The sequence below is a fragment of the Octodon degus genome, unplaced genomic scaffold, assembly GCF_000260255.1.
Source record: "Octodon degus isolate 3935 unplaced genomic scaffold, OctDeg1.0 scaffold00041, whole genome shotgun sequence".
Taxonomy (NCBI): Eukaryota; Metazoa; Chordata; class Mammalia; order Rodentia; family Octodontidae; genus Octodon; species Octodon degus.
Genome location: NW_004524617.1, coordinates 13,351,384 through 13,378,202, shown reverse-complemented (window position 1 = coordinate 13,378,202; position 26,819 = coordinate 13,351,384). Strand labels below are relative to the sequence as shown.

At 37.8% G+C, this 26,819-nt stretch overlaps 1 protein-coding gene across 6 annotated transcripts in view; it reads left to right on the top strand.

Moving 5' to 3' along the window:
- The window catches only part of Zfx (zinc finger protein, X-linked), a 71,539-nt gene extending 47,020 nt beyond the window's left edge, over nucleotides 1-24,519 (top strand). For 3 of the 6 annotated variants that reach the window (XM_023715394.1, XM_023715393.1, XM_004631376.3), the window contains exons 3-8: nucleotides 487-1,056; nucleotides 17,487-17,636; nucleotides 17,978-18,121; nucleotides 18,666-18,818; nucleotides 19,359-19,499; nucleotides 20,612-24,519. In XM_023715394.1, coding sequence (XP_023571162.1) covers nucleotides 487-1,056; nucleotides 17,487-17,636; nucleotides 17,978-18,121; nucleotides 18,666-18,818; nucleotides 19,359-19,499; nucleotides 20,612-21,795 — 2,342 coding nt within the window. In that variant the 3' untranslated portion in view covers nucleotides 21,796-24,519. The remainder of the gene's footprint in view (nucleotides 1-486; nucleotides 1,057-17,486; nucleotides 17,637-17,977; nucleotides 18,122-18,665; nucleotides 18,819-19,358; nucleotides 19,500-20,611) is intronic. The other 3 variants (XM_023715395.1, XM_023715397.1, XM_023715396.1) reach the window with 3 other exon arrangements.
- The last annotated feature ends 2,300 nt before the right edge of the window (nucleotides 24,520-26,819 follow it).

The window sequence follows — 26,819 nt, the reverse complement described above, 5'->3', positions numbered from 1 at the left end:
AAGGGACAAAACAGAAGTGAAGTACAAGAAGTATATGAGAAAAATAGAAGAGAAACCATGATTTGAGGAGAGGTAGATGGAGCAAGAAGCAAAAGAAATGAAAAACACATGTAATGAAAAAGAAATGGTACGTTTGTCACTTGAAGTTACATTACTTACTTTTTAGAGTCACCCGTGGAATACCTGTGAATGAGTTTAATTTTACTTTCACAAATAATTTTCTTCTGTGACTGCCTCAGGTTTTTGTTTTCCTAGTACATATTTCTTTATTTGCTAATTGATTTAGGATGAATACACAGTTTATTAAAACATCTTTTTAATATGATTCAAGGATAGATTCCTGTCCTTTTTTTTTCTTTAATGTATCTTAATGTGTGAGAACTGATGAGTTAGTCTTTTATCCTGGTAGGAATCAAATAACATTAGTGTTAATTGAGGCATTCATAAATGCCTACCTGATATTTGTTCTTTTACTTTTTTTTAAAGGAGCTGATGCTACACACATGGATGGTGATCAAATTGTCGTGGAAGTACAAGAAACTGTTTTTGTGTCTGATGTTGTGGATTCGGACATAACTGTGCATAATTTTGTTCCTGATGACCCAGACTCTGTTGTCATCCAAGATGTTATTGAGGACGTTGTTATAGAAGATGTTCAGTGCCCAGATATCATGGGAGAAGCAGATGTATCTGAAACGGTCATCATTCCTGAGCAAGTGCTGGACTCAGATGTAACCGAAGAAGTTTCTTTAGCACATTGCACAGTTCCAGATGATGTCTTAGCCTCTGACATTACTTCAGCCTCCATGTCTATGCCAGAACACGTCTTGACCAGTGAGTCTATACACGTGTCTGATGTTGGACATGTTGAACATGTGGTTCATGATAGTGTTGTAGAGGCAGAAATTGTCACTGATCCTCTGACCACTGATGTAGTTTCAGAAGAAGTATTGGTAGCAGACTGTGCCTCTGAAGCAGTCATTGATGCCAATGGGATCCCTGTGGACCAGCAAGATGATGACAAAAGTAACTGTGAGGACTACCTTATGATCTCCTGTAAGTCCTGAGCACAGTAATTGTAAGAGGTGTTTTTGGAGATTACTTTCCTAACTTAAGTCAGGGGTGAAATTTTCTTGGCTGTGTCTATACAATTAAAGTAAATCTCATAGACCTACCTGTATTGTTTTAGTTTGGAGTCTATAACTCCAAAGTAAGAAAAGTGAAATGATGCCAACTAGCATTGCTTCTGTGTTAAGGACAAAACAAAGAAAGATTACATTTCATCAGTCTAGAAAAACACAAGCTGAAAGGAATAAAACTCCATGATTTTATGAATAAAACTTCATAAAATCATGAAGAATATGATTAAGCTGATCCTCTATTAAACTCAGGAACCCTTTACAAAATTATAAGGAGGTCAATTGAGAAAAATGCATAACCAAGCTACTTATATTATTAAATGCCTATAGGTACAGGGAACAAACCACTAGATAGAACCTGAAGTGTGCACTTATGTTCTTGGGTGTACGGTAATGTGCATCTCTCCCCCATATATATTTTTTTCCCCTTTTTTTGAGACAGGGTCTTGCTATGCAGTTCAGTCAGGCTAAGTTGACTGCTTTTCTTGAGGACAGAAGCTGTCCTTTATGTCTTAGCTGCTTATGTATGTTTCCCATCAAGCCATTTGGGAGGTAGATACCTTTTTGGATAAATGAATATTGTAGCTGCAAATCTGTGCACATTGTTCCTCACTTGAGGTTTTAGCAGTGCATTTCTTCCCTACCAGTAACTGCTGCCTTTTACTTGGTTCTGGTCAGGTTAGATATGGCGATATTCTTTGTGGCCCTTAAGAGTTTTCTGTCTGGCTGAGCAGTGCAAGTTTTAATTGTGCACTTGTAACTTAGGTTGCTTCTTCATTCCCCTTTAATCTGATGCAGCTGCAAGATTGTTCTGATCTCTTTGTAAGTAGTCTTCAGCCACCTGGAATTAAACTTTGCAGTTGGGTAATCAAGAAGCCATTTTGTGAAATATCAGTGTGTGCAATAGAGAAAGCTAGAGAAGATGTGATGATGAGTCACAGATGGCCTTTCAACAGCTGCAGAAACAGAATATTCTTTTAGTACCTCTGATAATAATATGATCTGTGAGATGTCAGTCTTTAGGTCTTGTTGACATCTCCCATTTCTTATTAGAAGGGTTCTAGTACTAGATTCAATTTAAACATTGAAATAAACTTTTTGGTAACAGCTTCATTGAGATGTCCTTTACATACCATATAATTCACTCCTTTAAAGTCTGTGGTTTTGTTTTTTAGTATAGTCAAAGCTGTACAATCATCACCACTGTTTTATTTATTACTGTTAAAGTTCTTTATCACCCCAGGGAGAAATCCGATACCCTTTAGTTATCATTCCCACCAACCCTTTAAATTCCCACAGTGCCTAAGCAACCACCAGTCTTTTTTGTCTTGGTACATTTCCTGTTCTGAACATTTTCTATAGACTGGATGCTGTAACAGGTGGTCTTTTTTTTGATTGGCTTCTTTCATCTAGCATGATGTTTTCAAGGTTCACCCATGTTGTGGCATGTATATTATTTCTTTTATTGTTAAATAATATTCCACTGTATCCTAGAAGGCAGGAACTTTTTAATTATAGTGAATGTTACTGAATACTGAATTTCAGTAATGTTAGGCAATAATTTTGAGAGGAGTTTAGGTGCTTTACACAGCTCATGGTAGTAGAAGCCACACAGATACCTACAACCTCACCTTTTTTTTTTTTTTTAATGCAAAAAGTGTTTAGGGCCAGGGAGATAGCTCAGTGGCATAAGCTCCTGACTGGCAAGTGCAAGGCCCTGAGTTTTCCGGTATCCCCCAAAAAAGTGAGGGACCGGTGAGATAGCTCAGTGGTCTAAGTGCCTGCTTAGGCAAAGTTAGGCAGCTGCAGAGGACCTTGGTCAGATCCCCGGCACCACATGCCATGCCAGCCCCACCCAAAAGTGAAAAGTGTTTATGTGAGAGAACAGAATCATACTATCTTTACTCCTACCCATGTCTCCTTTCATGTATCTTCATTCAAAAACATTCATTGATTACCACAATGGACTATGGACTAAGTATTAGAGAAAAACAGCAAAATTGCTGGCTTTTTGATAGTTCATAATTCTTAGAGGGAAGAAAAACCAAAACAGGCTATTACAGTTGAATATGACAAGGTATATAGATATACAGAATATTTTGGAAGTAGTAACAGGAAATGGAATTTTTTTAGAATACTAGACTGAGGTAAATGCTACAAAAACATTAGAAACCAAAGTTCTAGGGGCCAGGGAGATGGCTCAGTGGAATAAGCGCTTGCCTGGCAAGCACAAGGGCCTAAATTCAATCCCCGGGTCCGCCAAAAAAAACCACAAAAAACAAAAGTTCTGTGGAAGCTCAGTTGAAGACATTAAATTTATTTCATCTCTATTCCTATTGATTTCATTCCCCCCTATATTACTTTGAAGCAGATTTCAGATACTATTTTTTTCCTAAGTCCTCAAGTGTTTATTTCTAAAAGGGAAGAGCTTTTTTTTTTTTTAAAAAAAAAGCAAGGGCTTTTAAAAATATAAAATAATACTATTATCACATCTTTTTTAAAAAGGGCAGGAGGATGTGAAAGATCATTGAATATTCAGAAACTTATTTGATAATGTTCTTAGGAAGATAGAGAAAATGATGAGAAAGAAGATTGGAAAATGGGGTGCCGGGGAGATGGCTCAGTAGAATAAGCAGTTCTCTGGCAAGCATAAGGGCCTGAGTTCAATCCCCAGTTCTGCAAAGAAAAAAAAAAAAAAGATTGGAAAATGGGCAGGGCCAAAAACATGAAGGACCTTGCATACACTGGAAAGCCTGTTTCCTATTTTCATGTAAGGAGCTAGGAAAGAGCCTTAGGCACATTAACAGGCTTAGATTTATAGTTTTTGACAGATACCAGCAATGTTGAGGGCAGATAAAGTTAAAAAATCATCATTGATTCCTGAAGGCTTGACAAATACCAAAAATAAGCCAGTGAGTACCAAACAGATTGTTTTGGCTGGAAAAGATGACCCAGTGACACTGATAAGTTCTAGCTTGCATGTGGTACCAAATAGAGTATCAGGACAAAATTTTAGCAGCAAAATGCATCAAGTGCCAAACTCAGTGAGTTTCAAGCAGTCAAGTACCAAGGTGTGACTAGTTTGAAATAAAGTTTTAACAGTAGAGTTTGGCAGAACCATATTCATTCTTTTTTTGTTTTGGAAACTGGTGCTCAAACTCAGGACCTTGAACTTGCCAGGCAGAGCTATCTCCCCAGATCCCAAATTCCTTAATATTTAAGTAGAGTTTGGATTGAATTTAGGATTGAGGAAGCAGGATTTGAAATTTACTTTCTGGCTTCCAGCTTGTTCAGCTGGACAGATGGTAAAACTTACCAAAATAAATACATGAATAAATAAATTTGGCTATGCTAAAGATACTTCTGTATAGTTGCTGCATACAGGTGTCCACTGTCTACTGCAGTGTAAGTGGATGCTTACACATGGGGAATGTGGTTGCTCACTCTGGCCATCCAGTTCAGGTGGGTTTGACCAGTTGGTCTGATGTTAGCTCCTAATTAAGCCTCACTTTGGTCACATTAGACCACCAATAAAAAGTGGTTTAGGAGCTGGGTGGTAGCACATGTCTGTAACTCCAGCGCTCTGGGAGCCTAAAGCAAGAGGCTCACAAGTTCAAGTCCAGCCTGGGCAATTCATTGACTTAGCAAGAACCTATCTTAATATGCAACATAAAAAGAGGGCCAAGGGGGATAGCATAGTGCAAAGGCCTTGGGTTCTGTCTCCAGGACTTAAAAAGTGGTTCAGAGTGTGAGTGAATACATAAAATATAAAACCCCTATGCATAAGTCTTGAAGATCAACAAATGTAAAAGTTTATTTACTGCTTCTAGGGCTATAGCACAGAAAAGATAGTAAAATATTTTGTTTTGTGACTTAATTTTGAAATGTACAAGTATTTTACCTTGTTTGTTTCTTTTGTGGCACTGAGGGTTGAATCCAAGACCTCACATATGCTGGGCAAGCACTATATAGTGCTCAGCTACATCCCCAGACCTAGTTTTGATTTTGAGACACAAAGTTTTGTTGCCGTGTTGCCTAGGCTGGCCTTGAACTTGGAATCTTTCTGCCTTAGCTTCCAGAATACTGGGATTATAGGTGTGTGCCACTACAGCTGACTTACAGTTATTTTTATGGACATACTTTCCCATTTTTAGTTTTTAAGCCATTTGATAAATCATATTGAAATTTTAGAATTTAAAAAATACCTGTCACCAGGGGAATATTTCTGTGTGATAGGAGTCTTAAACTAGAGACGATAATTCAAATATCTTTATTTTTTAATTTATGTGTTTGGTACAGGGTCTCACTACATAGCTCGGACTCTAGTGATTCTGTTTTTCAGCCTCCCCAGTGCTGTGATTACAGGCGTGGGCCACCATGCTGGGTCTCGGTGGCTAGCTAAGCGCACCCAAGGGCAGGGACAGTGTGGTATGTGGTACTGGGAATTGAACCCTGGTCCCTGAGCTTGCCTAAGTAGGTAGGCACTTAGTCTGCTGAGCTCTCTCTCTGGCCCTTCAAATATCTATAGCTTAATTTTAGTTGATACAATTGTGTATGATTATGGCTTAGAATGTGATGTTTTGAAATATTTTAACATGAGGAATGGATAAATTGTGTAATGTGGTCGTTTGCACTTTATTTTTTTATTTAATTTTATTGAGAAACAAATATCAATGAGACAGTTTCAAAACTGATTAATAGGAGAGTCTCAATAATTAATACATTGTACATTGTTATCTTCTTAGTGGTTATCCGTAGTATAAGATGCAGACAGAGTATCCTGTCCAAACACTATTAGTACAAATCTTTCTTCTCATTGAATTAAGCGAAAGTAACTGTATATCCTAACTATTCTGCATATACAGATACAAAATGGCCCTTCCTTTGTATCGCTTTTTTTGTTTAGTCCTGTCAGAAATGGGTATTCCTTTGGCATCTAAATACTATAGGTGCGTGAATTCTCGTTTGCACTTTATTTTTAAATATTTTTTCTATTTGTCTTATCTGTTTATCTGTTTGGTACAGGGTCTTGCTATGCAGCTTGGATTCGTAGTGATCCTTCTGTCTCAGCTTCCCCAGTGCTGGGATTAGAGGTGTGTGCCGCCACACCTGGTTTTGGTGTCTGGCATGGCGTGCCTGGGGTCCCAGGGCCAGCATGGCATGTGGTACTGGAGATTGAACCCGAGTCCTTGTGCTTGCCAGGAGGCACTTAGACCACCAATCTATTTCCTCAGCCCCTATTTTTTTTTTTTTTTAATTTAAAAAATTTCTTTGGTCTCAGGAATTGAACTCGGGACCTCTCACTTGCCAGTCAGATGCTGTGTCAGTGAGCTACATCACCAGCCCTACACGCTTTATTTTTTTGTACTGAGAACACTTAAAGTCTACTCTCAGTTTTCAGTTTATAGTACATCATTACTAACTATAGTTACCTTGGACGTATTTTTTTGTTGTTTCTAGACATTTTTTTATTTTATTTTCCATAATTTTATTGAGAAATAGTAATGAGACAGTTTCAAATCAAATTGGTAGGACAGTTTCAATAATTAACACATTGCATACTGCCTTTCTAGTGGTTATTTGTTGTACAAGATGCAGACATGATATCTTATTTACAAACACTATTAGAATAAATCCCTCTACTCATTGAATTAAGAGATTGTAGCTATATATCTATCCTAACCATTTTGAATACACAGATACAAAATGGGCATTCATCTGTATCCCCTTTTTTTGTTTAGTTTCCATCATTTAAATATTATAGGTGTGTAAACTCAGCAGAATATTCCAAAATAGTTCAGTAGTCCACTAGACATCTTTTTAAGTGCTTGGACTTTTTTTCCCCCCCGGAACCGGGGATTGAACTCAGGCCCTTGTGCCAAGTGGTTATTCTACTGAGCGATCTCCTCTTCCCCCCCACTGAGCCATCTCCCTGGCCCCCAAATGCTTGAAATTTGAAAAGGTTCTATTAATCTATCTAAAATACTGTGTAGATACTCTGAAGTTTTATTTAGAAATCAACACTAAAATTAATGAATTAGGAGTTTTCAGTATAATGTTAGTGTGGGTATAAGTTTTATACCAGGAATAAAACACTCAAGGCAGAATCTCCCTCCCCCCGTAAAACAAGATTGGGAAAAGGTCTGTATTTTGAAAGCTTTACAAGCAATTTGAGCTTCAGATTGGCCTTGTGGTTAATATTTAGTGTTTATCTGCTGATGCCTAGATAGAATTGGCAGTCACCTTGCCCTTTGAACAGATGATTATAAGAGATATGGATTAGAGCAGTAAAGAGTGTTACTTCTGTAAAGAAGGGAGGTGTTAGGGAGAAATGCAGATGGGTTGTGGTAAAAGGTGGTAAAAAGTGGGGAGTTTGTGGGCTTCCTTGTAGGCAAGTAGATAATGAATCTTTTCTGATTGTTTTACTTGGGAGAGTGAGGCAGGAGGACGGCCAGCTTGGGCTATACTGTGAGTTCAAAGCCAGGCTGAACTATGTAGCAAGACCTTGCCTCAAAAAACTGGAAAAAGAAAAAAATGCAGTCAGCAATAGTAGCCAGAATGGGGAGGGGGAATTAGATTTGAGGGGAAAAGAGAACCTGGAAAAGAGGAGAATGAAAAAAGGTCCACTCTAGGTCCAGAGTCATGAATTTAAAGTGAAACCTAAGTGGGGTGTGGGGTGTGTGTTTCTGACTAGGTTTAGCTGCTGGTGCAGAGGCAAAGGAAAAGGCAAAGGCAAAAGCACCCTACCAGATTTATGGCTCTGTAAGCCATTGTGATGGAAAGAGGGTAGGAGGAGACTCCAGGGAATGGAATCTTCTGCAGAATTGAAATTGTTTTGTTAGAATTCAGGTGAGTTCTAATGTAATACTTTTTGTTTAAGATACTATAATATCCAATTTTATTTATTTATTTATTTATTTATTTATTTATTTTTTGCGGAGCCAGGGATTGAACTCAGGCCACTGCGCTTGCCAGGCAAGTGCTTATTCCACTGAGCCATTTCCCCGGCCCCCCTATCCAATTTTATTTAAAAAAATCTGTTCAAGCAGGATATGGTGGAACATGCCTGTGATACCAACACTCTGGGAGGCTGAGGGAAGAGGATTGCAAATTCAAGCCCAGCCTGAGCAAATTAGTGATTCTTTTATTTTGAGACCTTGTCTTGAAAATAAGAAGGGCTAGAGATGTAGCTTAGTGCAGAGGCTTTGGGTTCAATCCTCAGTACTGGAAGTTAAAATAAAACAGCTGTTCATTCTTTCTTCATCCACATATGTAACATGTGAAGAGAAATGCCTAATGATGTGTGAGTTCTAAAATAGTCGTTGAGGGGAGGGTAATGTGAGAGTTTGAGCACATCTTAATTTCCTTTTATACTTTAAAAATACATAAATCCAAAGAAAATACGTAAATAGGCCAGGGTTATAAGCTCAGCAGCACAGAGCCTGCCAGACAAGTGCAAGTTCGATTCCTGGTACCAGGAAGAAAAAAAAAAAAAGTAGTTTCAATAGACTACCTAAGCAGTAAGCAGTCTTCTCTCTCTCTCTCTCTCTCTCTCTCTCTCTCTCTCTCTCTCTCTCTCCCTAAGTAAAGTTGAAGTTGAGCACATAAGTGCTTTTAGGGAGACAGAACTCAGGCAAAGTCAGTTTAGTTAGAGGTTCATAGCTGTATTATGCAATTTTTTGGTGAGGGGCACTGGGAATTGTAATTGGGACCTTGTGCTTGCCAGGCAGGCACTGTGCTATTCTCAGCCCTCTCCTCCCCTGCAAAAAAAGCCCCTGTGTAATTTGTCTTTTATTAGGTAGTGAGTTTCCCTTCTGTGCTAGAAGAATGAGGTGACTGGATCCAAGGGTGTTTGGTAGGAAATGTGGAGATAGAGGGAGAGAGATCAACTAGGAGGCGATTTTTTTGGTTCTTTTGGGAAGGCAAATACTACCTGATCTTGCGAGATTAGGTAATTTGAGTAAGTGAAGCGATAGTTTAGAGTTTGTGGGGAAAGGAATACCCAGAATGGTGAAAATGTCTCTTTATGATGTTAGTTTAGATAAAGTGTAATTCATCAACGCACGTGCATGCATATATATCCATATGCTTGACAGAATTGTATCTGGTTAAAAGATATTTGCTGTTATTATTTGTCATAATCACCATTCCTTATCATAAAGTTTCTTGCCATGAAATGTTTTTCTCCATGTAGAACCCTTTCAGCCTGCTAATTAAAAAAAAAAAAATTATATCAGTATTCCTTTTAAGTGGTATACTCTCCTGCCCTGTACCACCTTCCCTATAGGTCGTTCCCCCCGCCCCCCAACCAGGGATTGAACTCAGGCCCTTGTGCTTGCCAGGGAAGCACTTATTCTACTGAGCCATCTTCCTGGCCCCCTACCCTATAAATTTTCACAACCAGAAACTATTGGATTTGCTGAAATCCTAGTGAACTCTATTTTTAGATACCACAGTGTCTTATTAGCTTTGCAAATAATTATCCTCTAACTTACAGTCTCAAGGGAGCTTTACTGAAGCTTCCTTCAAGTGTCATATGCATCTGTATATTGGTATTACTGAGGTTATTGGTAAGTTAAAGTTTTATTTCAGTTTTAGGTTTAAACTCCTGGGCAAGATGTAAAGATTATGATTTATATAAGATTTGATGAAACTGTGATGCCAGTTTTATTTAAAAAGAAATAGAAAAAGATAGGATGGGAAATAAATGTACCAACGTGATAGAATTTCTGGCTTGTTTGATACAGATAAATCTGAGATGAAAATAAAGGTCACAATCCTAAACATAGGCATGTCCTCTCTCTCTCCTGTACCCTTGAGTAGCTCAGTAATTTTGGGCACGTCATATACTACTCAGTCATTATTTCTTTATCTGGAAATGATGGAGAACCAAATGAAATACAACTATGTAGAAACACTAAGGAAATTGCAAAATGCCTTGCAAATAGTAGTTCTTATTAGAAGTAGTCTTAATTTACAAAAATTATGCTCTTCTATTTTGGAGAGGCCTTATTCTAAAGCTCTAGTTCTTCATTACTACATTAGAAGAAGGCACTTATGCAGAAATCATGCATAGGATGACTCAATTTTGTTGAAGCTTTCTTTGTCTGTTTTTAGAAATTCATTTTATTTTTTTTAAAATTTTTTTTTATTTTAACATTTATTGTGTGTGTGTGTGTGTGTGTGTGTGTGGCCAGCTCAGCCCACCAGGGGGTGCGGCTGGCTGACATGTGGTGCTGGAGGATTGAACCGCGGTCCCTGTGCTTTGCCAAGCTTGTTCCAAGTAAGTAGGTGCTTTAGACCACTGAGCCATCTCTCCAGCCCTAGAAATTCATTTTAATAGTAGCTTTAAAATCACAGTGAAATTCTGATTACTTAACAGGACTATCAAAGTATTTTTTAAAATCACTTCTGTAATATTTCAAATTCAGAATAACTTCATAGGTTAAGTTCTCAAGGTAAAAATCTGAAGGTGAATTTTACTTTTGTTTAATAATAGAATAGCTTTGGATTCAGAATAAACCCATATATTTGAGGTGCTTTTCACACACATTTATGAAAGCAAACATATTTTACTTCAAGTCTTTAGGTAAATGCATGGCATTTTACAAGCCCTAACATGATTAGAATTTTCCCTTCATAGGCTTTATAAGAGCACTGACAAACTATGCAAGACATAAGTATTCTTAAACATAAAGACATTTGATTTTCCAGTACCTATTAGAATCAGGTTTCACAGACCTTGCTAAAAGTTTACGTCATCTTGATTAGTATTAAACTATTCAGAGAAAGATATACTGATTTATTTTGAACTCTTCTGACTAGTTTGGTGAGATCTTCATCCAACACTGCTCATTTCGAAATTCCAAAATAACCTTGGCTCACTTAGCTGGGTATGTCATAAAAATATCTTTCCCCCTACAAAACATTTTATTTATTTATTTTTTGGCAGAACCGGGGATTGAACTCAGGCCTTTATGCTTGCCAGGGAAGCACTTATTCCACTGAGCCATCTCCCTGACCCCTCTTTCCCCCAAAAAAAAACATTTTAATAAAACATAACCAAGATACTTTAGGTAGTTGGGTTTTCATTTCAAAGAATCTTTCCCTTTCCCTTCTTTCTTTTCCTTTTCTGTCTCTCTGTCTCTGTCTCTGTCTCTGTCTCTGTCTCTGTCTCTGTCTCTTTTCTTTTTTTCGGTAGAGTTTAACCAGTCTTTTCATATCATTCTGTTTGTCCTGGATCAGCTCATTTTCCTTAGCTTCTAGGGTGCTTAACCCAGCCTTCTCTTTTCTTACCATACTGATGTCTTTTTATAAAATTTTTTTTAAAATTTATTTAGTTGTGTGTGTGTGTGTGTGTGTGTGTGTGTGGCCAGCTCAGCCCACCAGGGGCCAGGGCTGGCTGGCATGTGGTACTGGGGGATTGAACCACGGTCCCTGTGCTTTGCTAAGCTTGTTCTAAGTAAGGTGCTTTAGACCACTGAGCCATCTCACCAGCCCATTTACTTTTTTTTTTTTTTTTTTTTTGTGGTACTTGGGATTGAACTCAGGACCCTGTGCTTGCCAGGCAGGCACTTATTCTACTGAGCTACCTCCCCGGCCCCATACTTAGGTCTTTACCTCCTGCTTCATGCTTGCAATTGAAGCCACTTGTCATGGGCTCCTCCAGTTTTGCACATTGTATTGTAGTCTTTCCCTCTTTTTGAATACAACAGAGCTGTATTCTCATCCCTATTTATAGCCTCAAGCTTTGGAAGGATAGAATGTTTCTCCTATTTGAGGAAAATTCCTTCTTCTTTCCTCCTACTTTCATATACAATTTCCCTTTCCCTCAGAGATCTGTATGCGGAGATTTTACCTTGTCCCCTTACTTTAGCATCTGGCTTTCTAGTCCCTCTCTGTCCCAGACCAAGTGCGCCTGAGTGTTTTTAATCAGTTGAGCCGGAAAGTCCCTGACCCTGCAGCCCATTCTTATTGTTGCCCACTTGTTCTCCTTTTTAAAATTAGACTTGAAATTCACATCTTTTGTTGACTCTTCAGCTCCATTCCGACACCATACAGCCTTACCTATACTGCTTTTCACCAGGAATGTTGGAAACCTTGGGTTAACACAATCATTGTAAACATCCATCTACTCGTGTGCCTTTTGCAATACCACCATGGGTTTCACTAGGATTTCTGCAACTTTTAACTGTTTACTTTTCTTCTGTTTACTTTTACCAGCTTCTCCAGCTTTTTCTTCTCTGCTTCCTTTGTGAAAGTCCCTCCCTAAACTATGGCCTTCCCCAGGACTCTGTCCTCAGCCCTTTCTTCATTCTGCAAATTGTCCATAAGTGATCACAGGCTTAGTTAATACAGAATTGATGACTCCCAAATCTGTGTATCAACTGGCAGCTTTCAGATCCAAATATTTAGCACTTGATTTCACATCTCATCATTTATGGAACCATTCTGAGCATCTGCGATTGCCATGCTCTGCCATGCTTTCATAGACCAGGTAATGAAAATACAGGTTCTCGGGGGCCGGGGAGATAGCTCAGTAGAATAAGCGCTTGCCTGGCAAGTGCAAGGGCCTGAGTTCAATCCCTAGTTCCACCAAAAAAAAAAAAAAAAAAAAAAAAAAGAAAGAAAAAAGAAAGAAAATACAGGTTCTGTGTATCAGTTGGTAAAGACAGAGTGAAAAACAGTAGCATGGTGAGTCATGTACTCTTGAGAGATGCAAGGAGTGCCGAGAGCACCGAGTGGTAGGGGATGCGCTGGCTCTGAGAGCTTTTAGAGTTGTTATCCTGGGGATTTTAAAATATTCATGAAGAAAAGTCTTTTTCCTCATCTCTTACGTTTCTTACATCCTTCACTCAGTCCTAAATCAAAAATTCCCATTATTCCTGGCTGTTTTGTCACATTTTTAGTTGGGCACCAGGTCCTGTTCATTTTAGTCCCAAGATTAGCCTCAAGACCAACCCTCTTGCCCATTTGTACCATTTCTGTCCTGATTCAAAGTCTTGCCATATGTCACCTACCACCAATGTTATTGTAGCAGACTCACAAGTGGTCTGTCTTCCTGCTTCATGTCTTTAATCCCTTGCACCTGTCCCACCCACCCCCCCAAAAACAAACAAACAAACAAACAAACAAACAAACAAACCCTTCCAGGCTGCCCTTGAACTCATAGTGAGTATCCTGCCTCACCTTTAACTTCAGTCTTGAGCTGAAATTACAGATGTCTGCCACCACACCTAGCAGCATCATACAATTTCTCATCTCTTTTGTCTCTGCCTTATTCTGTACCTAAAATCAGTGCTATTTTTCTCAGCCTGAATGAGATGTCCTTTCTTTGTTTCCATGGAGCTGTCACTGCACAGTGTGACACTGGCCAATCGCTTCTGGCACTAATCCTTTTCCATGTTGTGCATCAGTTTATTATTAAAGATTGCATTACAGGTTTCAACTTTAATATCTTGTGTGTAAATTATGTAAAGAAAAGTACATATAAAGGTTTTGAAAACATGTGTATTAAAATATAGCTTTCTATAATCAGTTACTCTTGTACAATCTTGTATTGAATTTTTTTTAGTTTTAAATGTCTTTTTAAGCTTGAGTCTTTTTTTATTGGTTGTGTTGAAATTTTATACAATTGTTTTTATTATTTTTATTTTTTATTTATGTATTTGGTACAGGGTCTCACTATGCAGCGTGGACTTGTAGTGATTCTCTTGTTTTCAGCCTCCCCAGCGCTGGGATTACAGGCATGTGCCACCACACCCGTAGTCATTTGCTGGCTCAGTGCGCCCTAGGGGTAGGGCCGGAACCCTGGTTCCTGATTTTTTTTTTTTTTAAATCTACAAAATAAGCTTTTTATTTAATGATGTTATGGTGTCAGAAATAGACTAAAATTACTACTTTCAGTGGTTCAAGGTTTTGAATTCTTGGTGGCTCTTTGTATCTGAACCCAGCTGATTAAATTTTATACTATTCACATGTTTTTAAATGACATGTAAGAAAGGTTTTGGGGATGCTGTTTGCTTAGCAATTCTTTGCAGTGTATTTGTGAGGATGTTCTTGAGCTCAACGAATTGCCTTTTCTTTTTCTTCATTTTTTGGTGTTCTTGAGCTCAGACGTCAAGTTGATAAGTTATTACTATATATTTTTTTAAATTTTTTTTTATTTTAACATTTATTGTGTGTGTATGTGTGTGGCCAGCTCAGCCCACCAGGGGGGCGGGGCTGGCTGGCATGTGGTGCTGGGGGATTGAACCGCGGTCCCTGTGCTTTGCCAAGCTTGTTCCAAGTAGGTGCTTTAGACCACTGAGCCATCTCTCCAGCCCCTATATTTTTGTTTTTTGATGTTGGCTTTTAAGATACTGGATTCATCATCTTGATGTTCTAAGAATTTTGATTAGATAAGTATAGTTTTTGGGTCTGATTGAGAGCATGATAGGACTTTGCAGAAGTATCATTTCAAAGATGTTAAACTCAGTTCTGTCTTGGCTTAATGAGTATAAATCACACAACAGATGACTATGAACTGAAAATGTTATAGTGGTCAAAACTACTACCGTCTGGCCTCCTTGACTGTGATACTGACTTGGCCTGCCTGATCACATTCATCTGATTTTCACTAAAAGAAAGCATCTTTAGGGGGCCTGGCCCTAGCTCAATTCTTTAAGTGGCTGCTTCCGCAAAGCTTTCAGCCTCAGGTTGCTGTAGTTCCATCCCCACAACACTCCAGCCAGCCACACCACCCCTGAGGGCATTCGGAGCAAAAAAAAAAAAAAAAAAAAGAAAGCATCTTTCTTTAGATAGTTGAACTATTTTTTTTTTTGAAAATTTTGTATTTTAGGGAAGGATCTACAGGGTGTTCAGGATCTCACTACTAGATCGGACTTGTAGTGATCTGTTTGCAGCCTCCCAAGAGCTGGGATTACAGGCGTGTGCCACCACACCCAGTCTTCATTGCTGTCTCAGTGAGCTCTGGGGATGGGCCCAGCACAGCAACATTTCACCTTTGTCAGTTTATTTCCATTTTGTTTTCCAAACTCCAAAAGTGGACAAACTAGGATTAATGTTGTTTGAGATTTGAATTCTGAGACTTCAAGTAAGTTATTCAACCTCGCTAATCTTTGCTGTGCTGTAAAATGTCTAGAACACAGTATAACTTTCTCCTTAGGTTTATATTAAATATTGCTTTGGTTACTTAGTAAATGGTAGCTGTGTTCTTAGTACATTTAAGAATAATTGTCTAACATGAGATGGCAAGCTTCTATTTTTTAAAAAAAGTTTTTATTTTTTTATTTGACTTTTTTTTTTTTTTTTTTCCCGAAACCGGGGATTGAACTCAGACCCTTGCGCTTGCCAGGGAAACACTTATTCTACTGAGTCATCTCCCCAGCCCCAAGCTTCTAGAATATAGCTTTCTTACTTTTGATCTCCAGTATCTGTATCTGGCATAAAGTCTAGTATATAGTTGTGATTCAGTGTTTATGAATTAAATAAAACAAATATCCAGCTAAAAGAAAAACAAATATATCCAGCAGAGGAACACTGGAAAGGGAACTAAAAGGGAAAAGGGAGACTGCATAGGCTTGTTTCAGGTACCTAAGACAAGCTAAAGGATCTTTCCTTCCTAGGCCTGGCTCTCTTTCTGTCTGCTTGCTCTTAGCTGAGCCAGGCAGGCCAGCAGGGCTAGAGTGGAAAGAACATTCTTTCAATCAATCAATCAATCAATCAATCAATCAATTTTTCTTTTTCTTTCTTTCTTTTGTATTTTAGGGAAGGGTCTACAGGTGTTCAGGGTCTCACTACTAGATTGGACTTGTAGTGATTCTCCTGTTTACAGCCTCCCAAGAGCTGGGATTACAGGCGTGTGCCACCATGCCCAGTCTCAATTGCTGTCTCAGTGCGCCCTGGGGATGGGGCTGGCAGGTGTTTCTTTAATAGACTGTGTTCATAATGCTAACTTCTGTGATACATTGTCCTGGGTGCTAAGTTGCCATTAATTTTTGCCATATTTTCTGTTGTGCTAGGGATATTCATAATAGATTAGATACTACTCAAGAATAGTAACTGTGAAGTAATACATATAAATATTTTCCTAGTTTACTTTTTATTAGTGCATGTTAGCAGTATATAATGATTACATTCATTGTGGGGGATTACTATGTGTATATAATACATCTTTTTGGAGATGTTTGAGACAGGGTCTTGCTATGTAGTGTAGGCTGGCCTTGACTCAATATATAGCCCACACTGGCCTCAAACTGAGGCGATCCTCCTACCTCAGCCTCCCAAGTGCTGGGCTTAAGGTATGTGCCACCACACTCAGCCACAACACATTTTAATTCTTTTTAAAACAGCCCCTGTTGGTCCCTTTCCCATTTGCAAAACCCCTTGTTTCCTATTATCTGTTAGTTCCTTAAATTATTTTGTAGGTTTATTTTCTTATTTTTTTAAACTTGGAATTGAACTTAAGACCTCATACGTGCCAGGCAGATACACAATCACTCAGCTAAATTCCCAGCCCTGCTCTTTAAATTATTTATATTAAAAAAAAATTTTTTTTTTAACCTTTTTTTTTTCTTTGTACCAGGAATTGAACTCAGGACTTTGTGTTTGCCAGGCAGGCACTTGAGCCACTGAGCTCTATCCCTGGATTTTTTTTTTTTTTTTTTAATATGAGATAATGCAATAGTTAAGCTCATGTATTTATTTCACTTAGTATTTTGTCAAGATAAATCCATTTTCCTACAGATGATTGGAAAGATACCAGAAGTAGAATAGCTGGGTTCAATGGAATTTCTACATTTTTTCTTTTTGAGGAATCTTTATTAGTTGTACTAGTTCATTTTCCCACCAACAATTTTAAAAAGGTTCTTTCTCCAAAGCCTTGACACTGTTTTATTTTTTTAACTTTTTTTTTGGTGGAACCGGGGATTGAATTCAGGCCTCTGCGCTTGCCAGGGAAGTGCTTGTTCTTCTGAGCCATCTGCCCGGCCCCTTGACACTGTTTTTAAAGAATATCTTTATGCAGGAATGTTTTTTACCTATGACTTAGCAAATGCTAAATGTATTGTTACTTGGTTTTCTATGTTACCAGGAGTTTTCTCTTTGTGTTGTATTTTTTACTTTAGTGCCTGATCCCATTTTCAGATGTCTTTATTGAACCTTCTACTTCTCTAAGTAAAATTATCCAAGTTTTTTTTTTTTTTTTTTTTGGTAGAACCGGGGATTGAACTCATCCAAGTTTTTGTGAATCAAATTAGAGATTATTTTATAAAAAAGATTTTAGGAAGTGGTAACATTTTATAGTAAGTATCCTCTGTTATTTGTGATGTTTTCTTGCCTGTTCAGTGGATGATGCTGGCAAAATAGAACATGATGGTTCTTCTGGAATGACCATGGATGCAGAGTCAGAAATTGATCCTTGTAAAGTGGATGGCAGTTGTCCTGAAGTCATCAAGGTGTATATTTTTAAAGCTGACCCTGGAGAGGATGATTTAGGTAAGAAAAAAAGTTTTAATTAGCACACAATGCATATTCTGATCAAATGCTTCAACCTGGTTACTTCTGTGTTGTTTAGATTGACGGCATTTCAAATATTTTCCGAAGATAACATTTCAACAAGAATTCTAATGTAACTAAAAACTACAAGAAAAATAATTTTTTTTTTTTTTTTTGCGGAACGGGGGATTGAACTCAGGCCCTTGCGCTTGCCAGGGAAGCGCTTATTCCACTGAGCCATCTCTCCGGCCCCCGAAAAATAATTTTTTTAAAAATACATTAAAAAGAAGTGGAAATGGAGTTTTCAAATAAACTGTTGGATCTGCTTTTTTCCCTGATAGGTGGAACTGTAGACATTGTGGAGAGTGAACCTGAGAATGACCATGGAGTTGAGCTACTTGACCAGAACAACAGTATTCGTGTTCCCAGGGAAAAGATGGTTTATATGACCGTAAATGACTCTCAACAAGAAGATGAAGATTTAAGTAAGTAGGTGGCCTTTCTGTGGGTGAAAACATTTATATGTCCATAGCTCTTTCTCTTTTTTTAAGTGGCGAGTACTTGAAAGAAACAAGCAGCATCATTGAGATTATTGCACTGCTGTATTCAAGGAGAACCATCAGTGACTATGTTTAGAATGTTGCTTTAAGCCAGGCATGGTGGTGAATACCTGTAATCCTGGCACCTGGGAGGCGGAGGCAGGAGGATTGCTATGAGTTTGTGGCCAGCTTGGGCTACACAGTGAGTTCAAGGCTAGCCTGAACTATATATAGTGAGTCCCTGTCTGAAAAAGAGAAAAAAACCCAAAAAACCCAAAAACCAGAATGTTGCTTTAAAACCAAAGTGGCGAAAGCCAAGAATTGAATGAATGATTCATTCAACAAATATTTATTGATTGCTTAGTATATAGAGGCTGTGTTCCAGGTACATAATATTTGGATCTTTTGTTTATTAACTGAATTCAAATGAAAGTATGTTTACTGTAATTACTGTAAACTTGATGAGAAAAGTCTATAATTTTCTATGTAGATGTTGCTGAAATTGCTGATGAAGTCTATATGGAAGTGATTGTAGGAGAGGAGGATGCGGCAGCAGCGGCGGCAGCGGCAGCTGCACATGAGCAACAAATGGATGACAATGAAATCAAAACCTTCATGCCAATTGCTTGGGCAGCAGCATATGGTAAGTCACAGAGCAGCAGGTCATAGGTTTGGCTGAATTGGTTTTTGGACATGAGATCATGATTAAAAAACAGTGTCCATAGTCTTAGGTTTTAGAAATCTGAAATACCAGTACTCTATTCAGATTATTTGACCATTGTATAAACAAGAGGAGAGGAAGATAATAAAGTCTACTTATAGTCTTTATTTTTAACAGGAATTTCCTTCATGTTTATATTATGTAGAAGGAAGTACTGCAAGAAGTACACAGGCTTTCAAAGCTGAAACCTTTCATCTTGGTTATATCTGGTCCATGACTTTACAGTTGGGAGACAACAAGGGAGCTTGTGGAGGAAATGCTCTATGTGTTTTTAGCTTTGGAAACTAGGCATTTCCTACTCTTCTGTCATAATGAATGTACTCATTAAAATCTATTAGCTAGAATGGGAATTTCTGTCATTCATGAGTATCATGGCTTATGTTTTTGTTATAGTTAATAAAAGAATTCTAGCTTTATCATTTATAATACTGTATAATTTTGTTTCTTAATGCGTATTGTTAGGTAATAATTCTGATGGAATTGAAAACCGGAATGGCACTGCAAGTGCCCTCTTGCACATAGATGAGTCTGCTGGGCTCGGTAGACTGGCTAAACAAAAACCAAAGAAAAGGAGAAGACCTGATTCGAGGCAGTACCAAACAGGTGAGGGTACACAAGTTTCATGGTGCAGCATGCTCTGTGAGCTCTCAGAGGAAACTCTAGTAGGTATCTACAGGGCTGTCATGATGGCATTTTAACTGCTAGACCACATGTAACTTTTGTATATTGAATGTGGAAATACGGTTTTCAGAATTCAGTGATATTCATGAATGATTTCCTTGAATGAAAAACAGTAAACAGATCAAACATAGATGAAAAAGTGAAACACTTGGATCATTTTATGTGGAAATGAAATTGAATTCCTCAAATATGTTACAAGCATTAACTTTAAAAATATAGTTAAAGAATCTATGTTAGGATGAAGCAGGCATAATTTATAGAGCAGCAGGATAAGTACTTTAGTACATCTGACATACTTCTGTCTATTCTTGTATATGGATTTGCATATTAAATTTTTATGGGTATGTGTAATATAAATAATGTCTAATAACCAAAGCAAAACTTTTTTTTTGGTGGAACCGGGGATTGAACTCAGGCCCTTGCGCTTGCCAGGCGAATGCTTATCCTACTGAGCCATCTCCCCAGCCCTGCAAAACAAAAAACTTTTGATTTTTTTTTAATTTTATTATTATTTGAGAGAGAGAGAGAGAGAGAGAGAGAGTGAGGAGTGTGTGTGTGGCCAGCTCAGCCCACCAGGGGGCGGGGCTGGCTGGCATGTGGTGCTGGGGGATTGAACCGCGGTCCCTGATGCCTTGCCAAGCTTGTTCCAAGTAGGTGCTTTAGACCACTGAGCCATCTCTCCAGCCCCACAAAAAACTTTTGATTATGAAACTTTTATGAATAATTTCCCAGATTTCTAAATTGATACGGCTTTAATCACTAGTTCACAGAAGTCATATATTTATTGACTAATTTTGTTAAACTTCAGGGAATGAGGTTGGTACAGTTCTACTGAGTGAAATTTCCAGACCAAGTTCTCATTATATGACTAAGTTGCTGTATCTTGTGTTGAAAAATGAAGAAAGGGATGTTAAATGGCGAATAGCCTAACAAGAGTCCTTGACTAGTGGTGTTCAGAACCCACAGTAAATATTTGAAGCAGATGAAAGAGAATTTGGTTTGATCTCTTATGTTCTCTTTGTTGTCCTTCTTAGCAATAATTATTGGCCCTGATGGACATCCTTTGACTGTCTACCCTTGCATGATCTGTGGGAAGAAGTTTAAGTCTAGAGGTTTCTTGAAAAGGCACATGAAAAATCATCCTGAACACCTTGCCAAGAAGAAGTACCGCTGTACTGACTGTGACTACACTACTAACAAGAAGATAAGTTTACACAATCACCTGGAGAGCCACAAGCTGACCAGCAAGGCAGAGAAGGCCATCGAATGCGATGAGTGTGGGAAACATTTTTCTCATTCTGGGGCTTTGTTTACTCACAAAATGGTGCATAAGGAGAAAGGAACCAACAAAATGCACAAGTGTAAATTTTGTGAATATGAGACAGCTGAACAAGGGTTGTTGAATCGCCACCTTTTGGCAGTCCACAGCAAGAACTTTCCTCATATTTGTGTAGAGTGCGGTAAAGGTTTTCGTCATCCATCAGAGCTCAAAAAGCACATGCGAATCCATACTGGGGAGAAGCCGTACCAATGCCAGTACTGCGAGTATCGATCTGCAGACTCTTCTAACTTGAAAACACATGTAAAAACTAAGCATAGCAAAGAGATGCCATTCAAGTGTGACATTTGTCTTATGACTTTCTCGGATACCAAAGAGGTGCAGCAACATGCTCTTATCCACCAAGAAAGCAAAACACACCAGTGTTTGCATTGTGACCACAAGAGTTCAAACTCAAGTGATTTAAAACGACATATAATTTCAGTTCACACAAAGGACTACCCCCATAAGTGTGACATGTGTGACAAAGGCTTTCATAGGCCTTCAGAACTCAAGAAACATGTGGCTGCCCACAAGGGTAAAAAGATGCACCAGTGTAGGCATTGTGACTTTAAGATTGCAGATCCATTTGTGCTAAGTCGCCATATTCTGTCTGTTCATACGAAGGATCTTCCATTTAGGTGTAAGAGATGTAGGAAGGGGTTTAGGCAACAGAATGAGCTTAAAAAGCATATGAAGACACACAGTGGCCGGAAAGTGTATCAGTGTGAGTACTGTGAGTATAGCACTACAGATGCCTCAGGCTTTAAGCGACATGTTATTTCCATTCATACAAAAGACTACCCTCACCGCTGTGAGTACTGCAAGAAAGGGTTCCGTAGACCTTCAGAAAAGAACCAGCACATAATGCGACATCATAAAGAAGTTGGCCTGCCCTAACAATACTTCTACAGACAATTGTAGAGATACTGGCCTTGATACAGGAAATTCATTTTAAAGCCAATCAGTCTAGTTCACATACAATACTGTATATTGATTTATGCTGTGTACAAATAGAATTGTTGCTTCTAGTTAACTTTTTCTTTACATCTTGTTCAGTAGTGTGTTCTGAATTCTATTCAGTTTGTTTAATAAATGGGGAAAAGTAGCAACAAGCTAGTTGCTTTTAATAAAGTAATCCCTGATTCTATACTGAATTTTTCTATCTTAGAAGTTTTATATTTATTTAAATATTTACCTTGCTTACCTTGATGGTACTCCTTTAAGACCATTTAACTTAAGGTAACTTTAGATTGGTGACTGAAAGTATTCATGTTGACTCATTTTTTTCCCCATAAATTTCTCACAATAAAATTGCCAGAGATATGTAATATGAATGGGAGATTTTATGGTCAGGTCTCATGATCATAACATGGAAGTCATTTACTTATCTTGCCTAGTACTTTCAGACCATGCAACAAGGGAAGTTTCCATTTGAGCTTTTGTGTCCCTGGCATCGCTGAGTAAAGAGCAGTGGCTGGGCTTGTGTTTACTTTTTGTTTTGTTTAGCAACAAATTATACTTCTTTTTGCTTTCTTTGGACTATTTACATCTTTTGTCAGCATAGCAAATTTTAAGAAAACCTTATTGGAAAATTTTGTGTGATCTTGTTGTATTTTGATTATTCTGTCTGTGCTGCTTTGTCTGGAATGGTTGGTTGTGTGCTGCAAAATGAAACTTACCGAGGACTGCATTTTGGATTCTCCTAGAGGTGACTCGTGGTTCATAGGATCTTTTGCAACTTTATATATGTAAATGTATTCTGAATTATATATATACACATATATATATATATAACATGTATCTGTGTGTATTGCTTATTTTACATATTTATACACACAACCCCAAGTAGTAGTTGTTTAAAGTCTATAATGAAAAGTATTAAATTTCCAATAACACGAAAGATCCAGGGATGCATGAGAGCATCTTGTAAGTCGTGCTCTCCAGAGAGACTACTCAGGTGAAGAATTAGAAGGAGAAAAGGACACTCGTATTTTTAAAGAGTAAAGGTATTTTCTTTTAAATATCTTTGTAATTGAAAAATAATTGAAGAAAATAGAGGTTAAGATGTTTTTACATAGAATGTTTTCATACAATTTCAGCTCCATGCCTTTATATTTTTCTGAAAAGCTAGTGAGTATCGAGGCGTGACTCCCTCAGTTCTCTCGGAGCAGCTGAATGAGAACTCTGTTTCGCCAAGTGAGGGGGACAGAGAGAAACAATGGCTCCATGGACCAGAGAATCGGTGCTAATTATGACTTACACTGGGCAGGTTCAGTGTGCTCTGCTAGTTCCTAGACAGTTACGGTTAGCAGGCTTGGAAAACTTAACAGTCAGGTTGGCTTGGATTAGGAGAAAAGGTGTGTTCAGGCACAGGAGGAAAGTCTGAGGCCTTATTTGGAACCTCACCAGGTCTTTCCATTTTGTTTTTCTTTGAGAGTTGGCAGTTTTAGTAACATGTAGGTTTGAGTCAGTCATATATTTGTATAGTGAACTTGGTTAATAGGAATTGGTTTTGCTAGGGTTACTTGAAGAACAAAAATCCGTTTATGAGGTCCCTGGAATTGGCTTTTGGCACATGTATCTGACACATCAAGGGAGATTTAGTAACTTTCTCCCTTGATAGCTGCCTTGCCACCTTGTTATGGTGCTCCATCCCCTTTGTGCCCTTAGGTTTTTACCTTTCATCTTTATCTTTGCCATCAATATTTGTATTCAGAAGTTATATTTTTAGGGTTAGAAATTTAAATATTTGGTGTTTGGCAAGCCTCTAAAGTGCTAGATTAATTTAGTCTAGTTCTAAATCAAGTGCTTTAGGCTGGTATGAACTCCAGCCTAAATGCCAGTCAAACAAGGCATGGGTTTCCCTAGCCTATCCCATAGGGAATTCCTGTGTCTTTTGGCTCCCATAGTGTGCTTTTTTTTAAAAAAAGTAAAATTTTGTGATTCATTGCCCTGCTATTCTTGAAAGCTCTGTCTGTTTTTTTGTGAGAACCTTGAAAATTTCCCTTTTAATTTTTCCCCCAAATACTGTAAAAAACTTTAAAGTAGAAATTTATTAATTTTAAAACATCCTATACAATTAATTCAGAAAATATTAATGATTGGGTCATTTAACTATATTTTTTTAAATAAACTGAAAGATAAAAGAACACAACACTTTACATACTTTATATTTCTCTTTACATAACCTGGAACCATACACAGTTTTCTTTTTAAAGCACAATATTGAAGCCTTTAAAAGGTATTTAAGGGTTTGGTCAAGTGAATATAAAATGTATTTGTCTGTATAAAGAGAAAATTAAATTGTAGTCACTGTTATGTACTGACATTAGTTACAACCTAGTTTTAATTCTTAAAACAATTTTGATTAGCAAAGCTAAACGAAAATGGATGTTTCAGTTAAATGTTTTAAAGAGGTACAGATTTTTACAAGGACATAATATAAGTTATTGTTCTGTAGAAATACCCTATTAAATATTGTATGTCCCTCCCTCTGTATACTTTGTAAAAAAAGTAAAATACATAAAAAGAAAATCATATAGGGATGTGTGACATTATTGTAATTGTGTACTTGAGAATAATGTGCAAAAATAAAAATCAGAATATTTTCCTGTTAATGAATGTTTAGTCTATTTGATACCAGTACTAAGTTAATGCTTTTCTTAAAAGAATTGTACAGTTTTTGTAAACCTAATAAACATCAAAAGCAGTGGATTATTTTCATCCCCCCATTTCTTAATTCCTTTTATGCAGCAGTTAAATGCAAAATGCTTGATTGCTTTGAATTTTGTGACTCAGATGCAAATATGGTAATATTTCAGTCCTGTGAAATTTGCAAGTCATATTTCAGAGAAGCTAAAAGGTGATTGGTGAGTCCTTTGATGAGCATGTCCTTGAAGTTCATTTTTCCTTTGATCCTCATTTGTTTTATTAGCATCTCCAATTCCCTGGAGATAAATTACCCATGCAGAAATGGGGTTTGAGAGCACTTAAAAGTTCATTTCCGTATGAATCTGTGGCACATTTAATCAGCGCAGACATCACCATTTCCACTGCTAAAAGGTGATTGGTCCTGCCCTCGAGTTACCCTTTGGGCCTAGTTTGGAGGGCTCTAGTAGACAGCATACTAGATGATGGTCATTTTGGTACAGTCAAAAATTGAAAGGCAATAGTTCTCAGGAGTCAAGATTTTTGTGCCACCTGTGCTTTTAAGAATGAGATTCTATAATTCTTCAACTGTAGGAAAAGGTGTTGGCCTCATAGTTGAAAGTAGTAGATAACCAAAACTTGTAAATGGCCAAGAGGATGTGGAGAACATCACTATGTAGAGCCATAAACCCAGCCAAACCATAACATGCTGAAAACTTAGCTATAATAGAATGCCTGATGTCATGTTACCTTGTCTGTGATTACAGCCATAACATGTTGTTCTGTTCTCCAGGAACCTCAGTATTTCCTTTATTTTCCATAGATTCTAGGTTTTGTGTAAGAAAAAGCATGACCAATTGAAATCTTGAGGGTGAGGACTATTTCAGAGCAGTGCTTCTTAGAGTATGGTCTGGCAACATGGCAATCACCTGGGATTTGGTTAAAGATGGCAATTCTTGGGGCCAGGGAGATAGCTCAGTAGAATGTGCAAGGGCCTGAGTTCAATCCCTGGTTCTGCCAAAAAAAAAAAAAAAAAAAAAAAAGCAATTCTCAGCCCCACTCAAAATCCACTGAATTGAAAAACTGGGTCGGGGCTCAGCAATGTGTTTGAACCTGTTCCCTGGTGGTTCTGTTACATGATCAATTGAAAACACTTGGCTTTAGAGCACTTGAGGAACTTTAAAAGGTTACTGGTGTAACATTCTGTGTGGTAGGTGAGAAAATCAGAAAAAATCACATAGCATCCAGAAGTGAGTAGTGAAGGCAAAGTAGGACTCAGTCTCTCTACCTTTGGTTTGTCCTTTTTAAAGTGAGCCCGCCGGTTAGTATATCCTTTAGCGCACATGTAAATAGCCTATTCTTCCTAAATCTTATGTGACCTCCCCAGTTGCATTCCTCAAAAGTAAATAAACTTCAGAGGAGGGTTGAACAAGTAAAAGGAAGGGCTGAAAATGTGTGTATGTGTGTGTGTTGTGTGTACGTGTGTGTGTGTGTTCAGTTGGCCCAGCATTATTAAGTAATTCATATCCAAAAAACTATATTGCCACATTCTGTTGCTTTTTCAATGAGGTCAAAAGTTTGTCCTATGGATTTTGTTTTAATCTTTTGTTTCGTGTATATATTGTTTGCCTTTTTCATGAAATCTTGGATTTGTTATATATTATTCCTGTTATTTTTGACATTTTGCTATTGTAAATAAATTACTATTTTAAGTTACCCTAGTGGAGTGTTGGCTATAGACAAGGCATACATACACACACATGCACAGGAAAATGAAGCAGATACAGATCATGCAATTAATCCCCAGTTTACAAGCTGGAAGTAGTGTGACCCTCTAGTGGTTAAGCACTTCTTACACAAAGGAAGTTATTACTGTCACCTACTTGGGTTTAAAAATCATTTTCTGACCTCTGTGATGGCAATTGAGTTGGAGGTCAAAATCAAAGATTATTTTCCTTTACTTGGTTTTCTTATTTACTTGGCTCTTGGGTTACCTGTTTGATGGTATTGGTGGACACAAAACATTTGCTATTGTAGTGACCTGGTGTTATAATGCCACTAGAATGCAGTACAAAAAACCTACTTAGGAATTCATGACCACAGGAATACCTAAACGCATTGGCTAAACTGACCAATAGTTAACCAGCTCTGTAATTAATCATTTTGCTTTCCAGTAGAGGCCAACTTCTCAATGTCTGTCATGCTTGTGCTTGACTTTTTTTTTTTTTTTTTTTTGAGACAGGGTCTCACTGCGTAGTTCTGGTTGGCTTTGA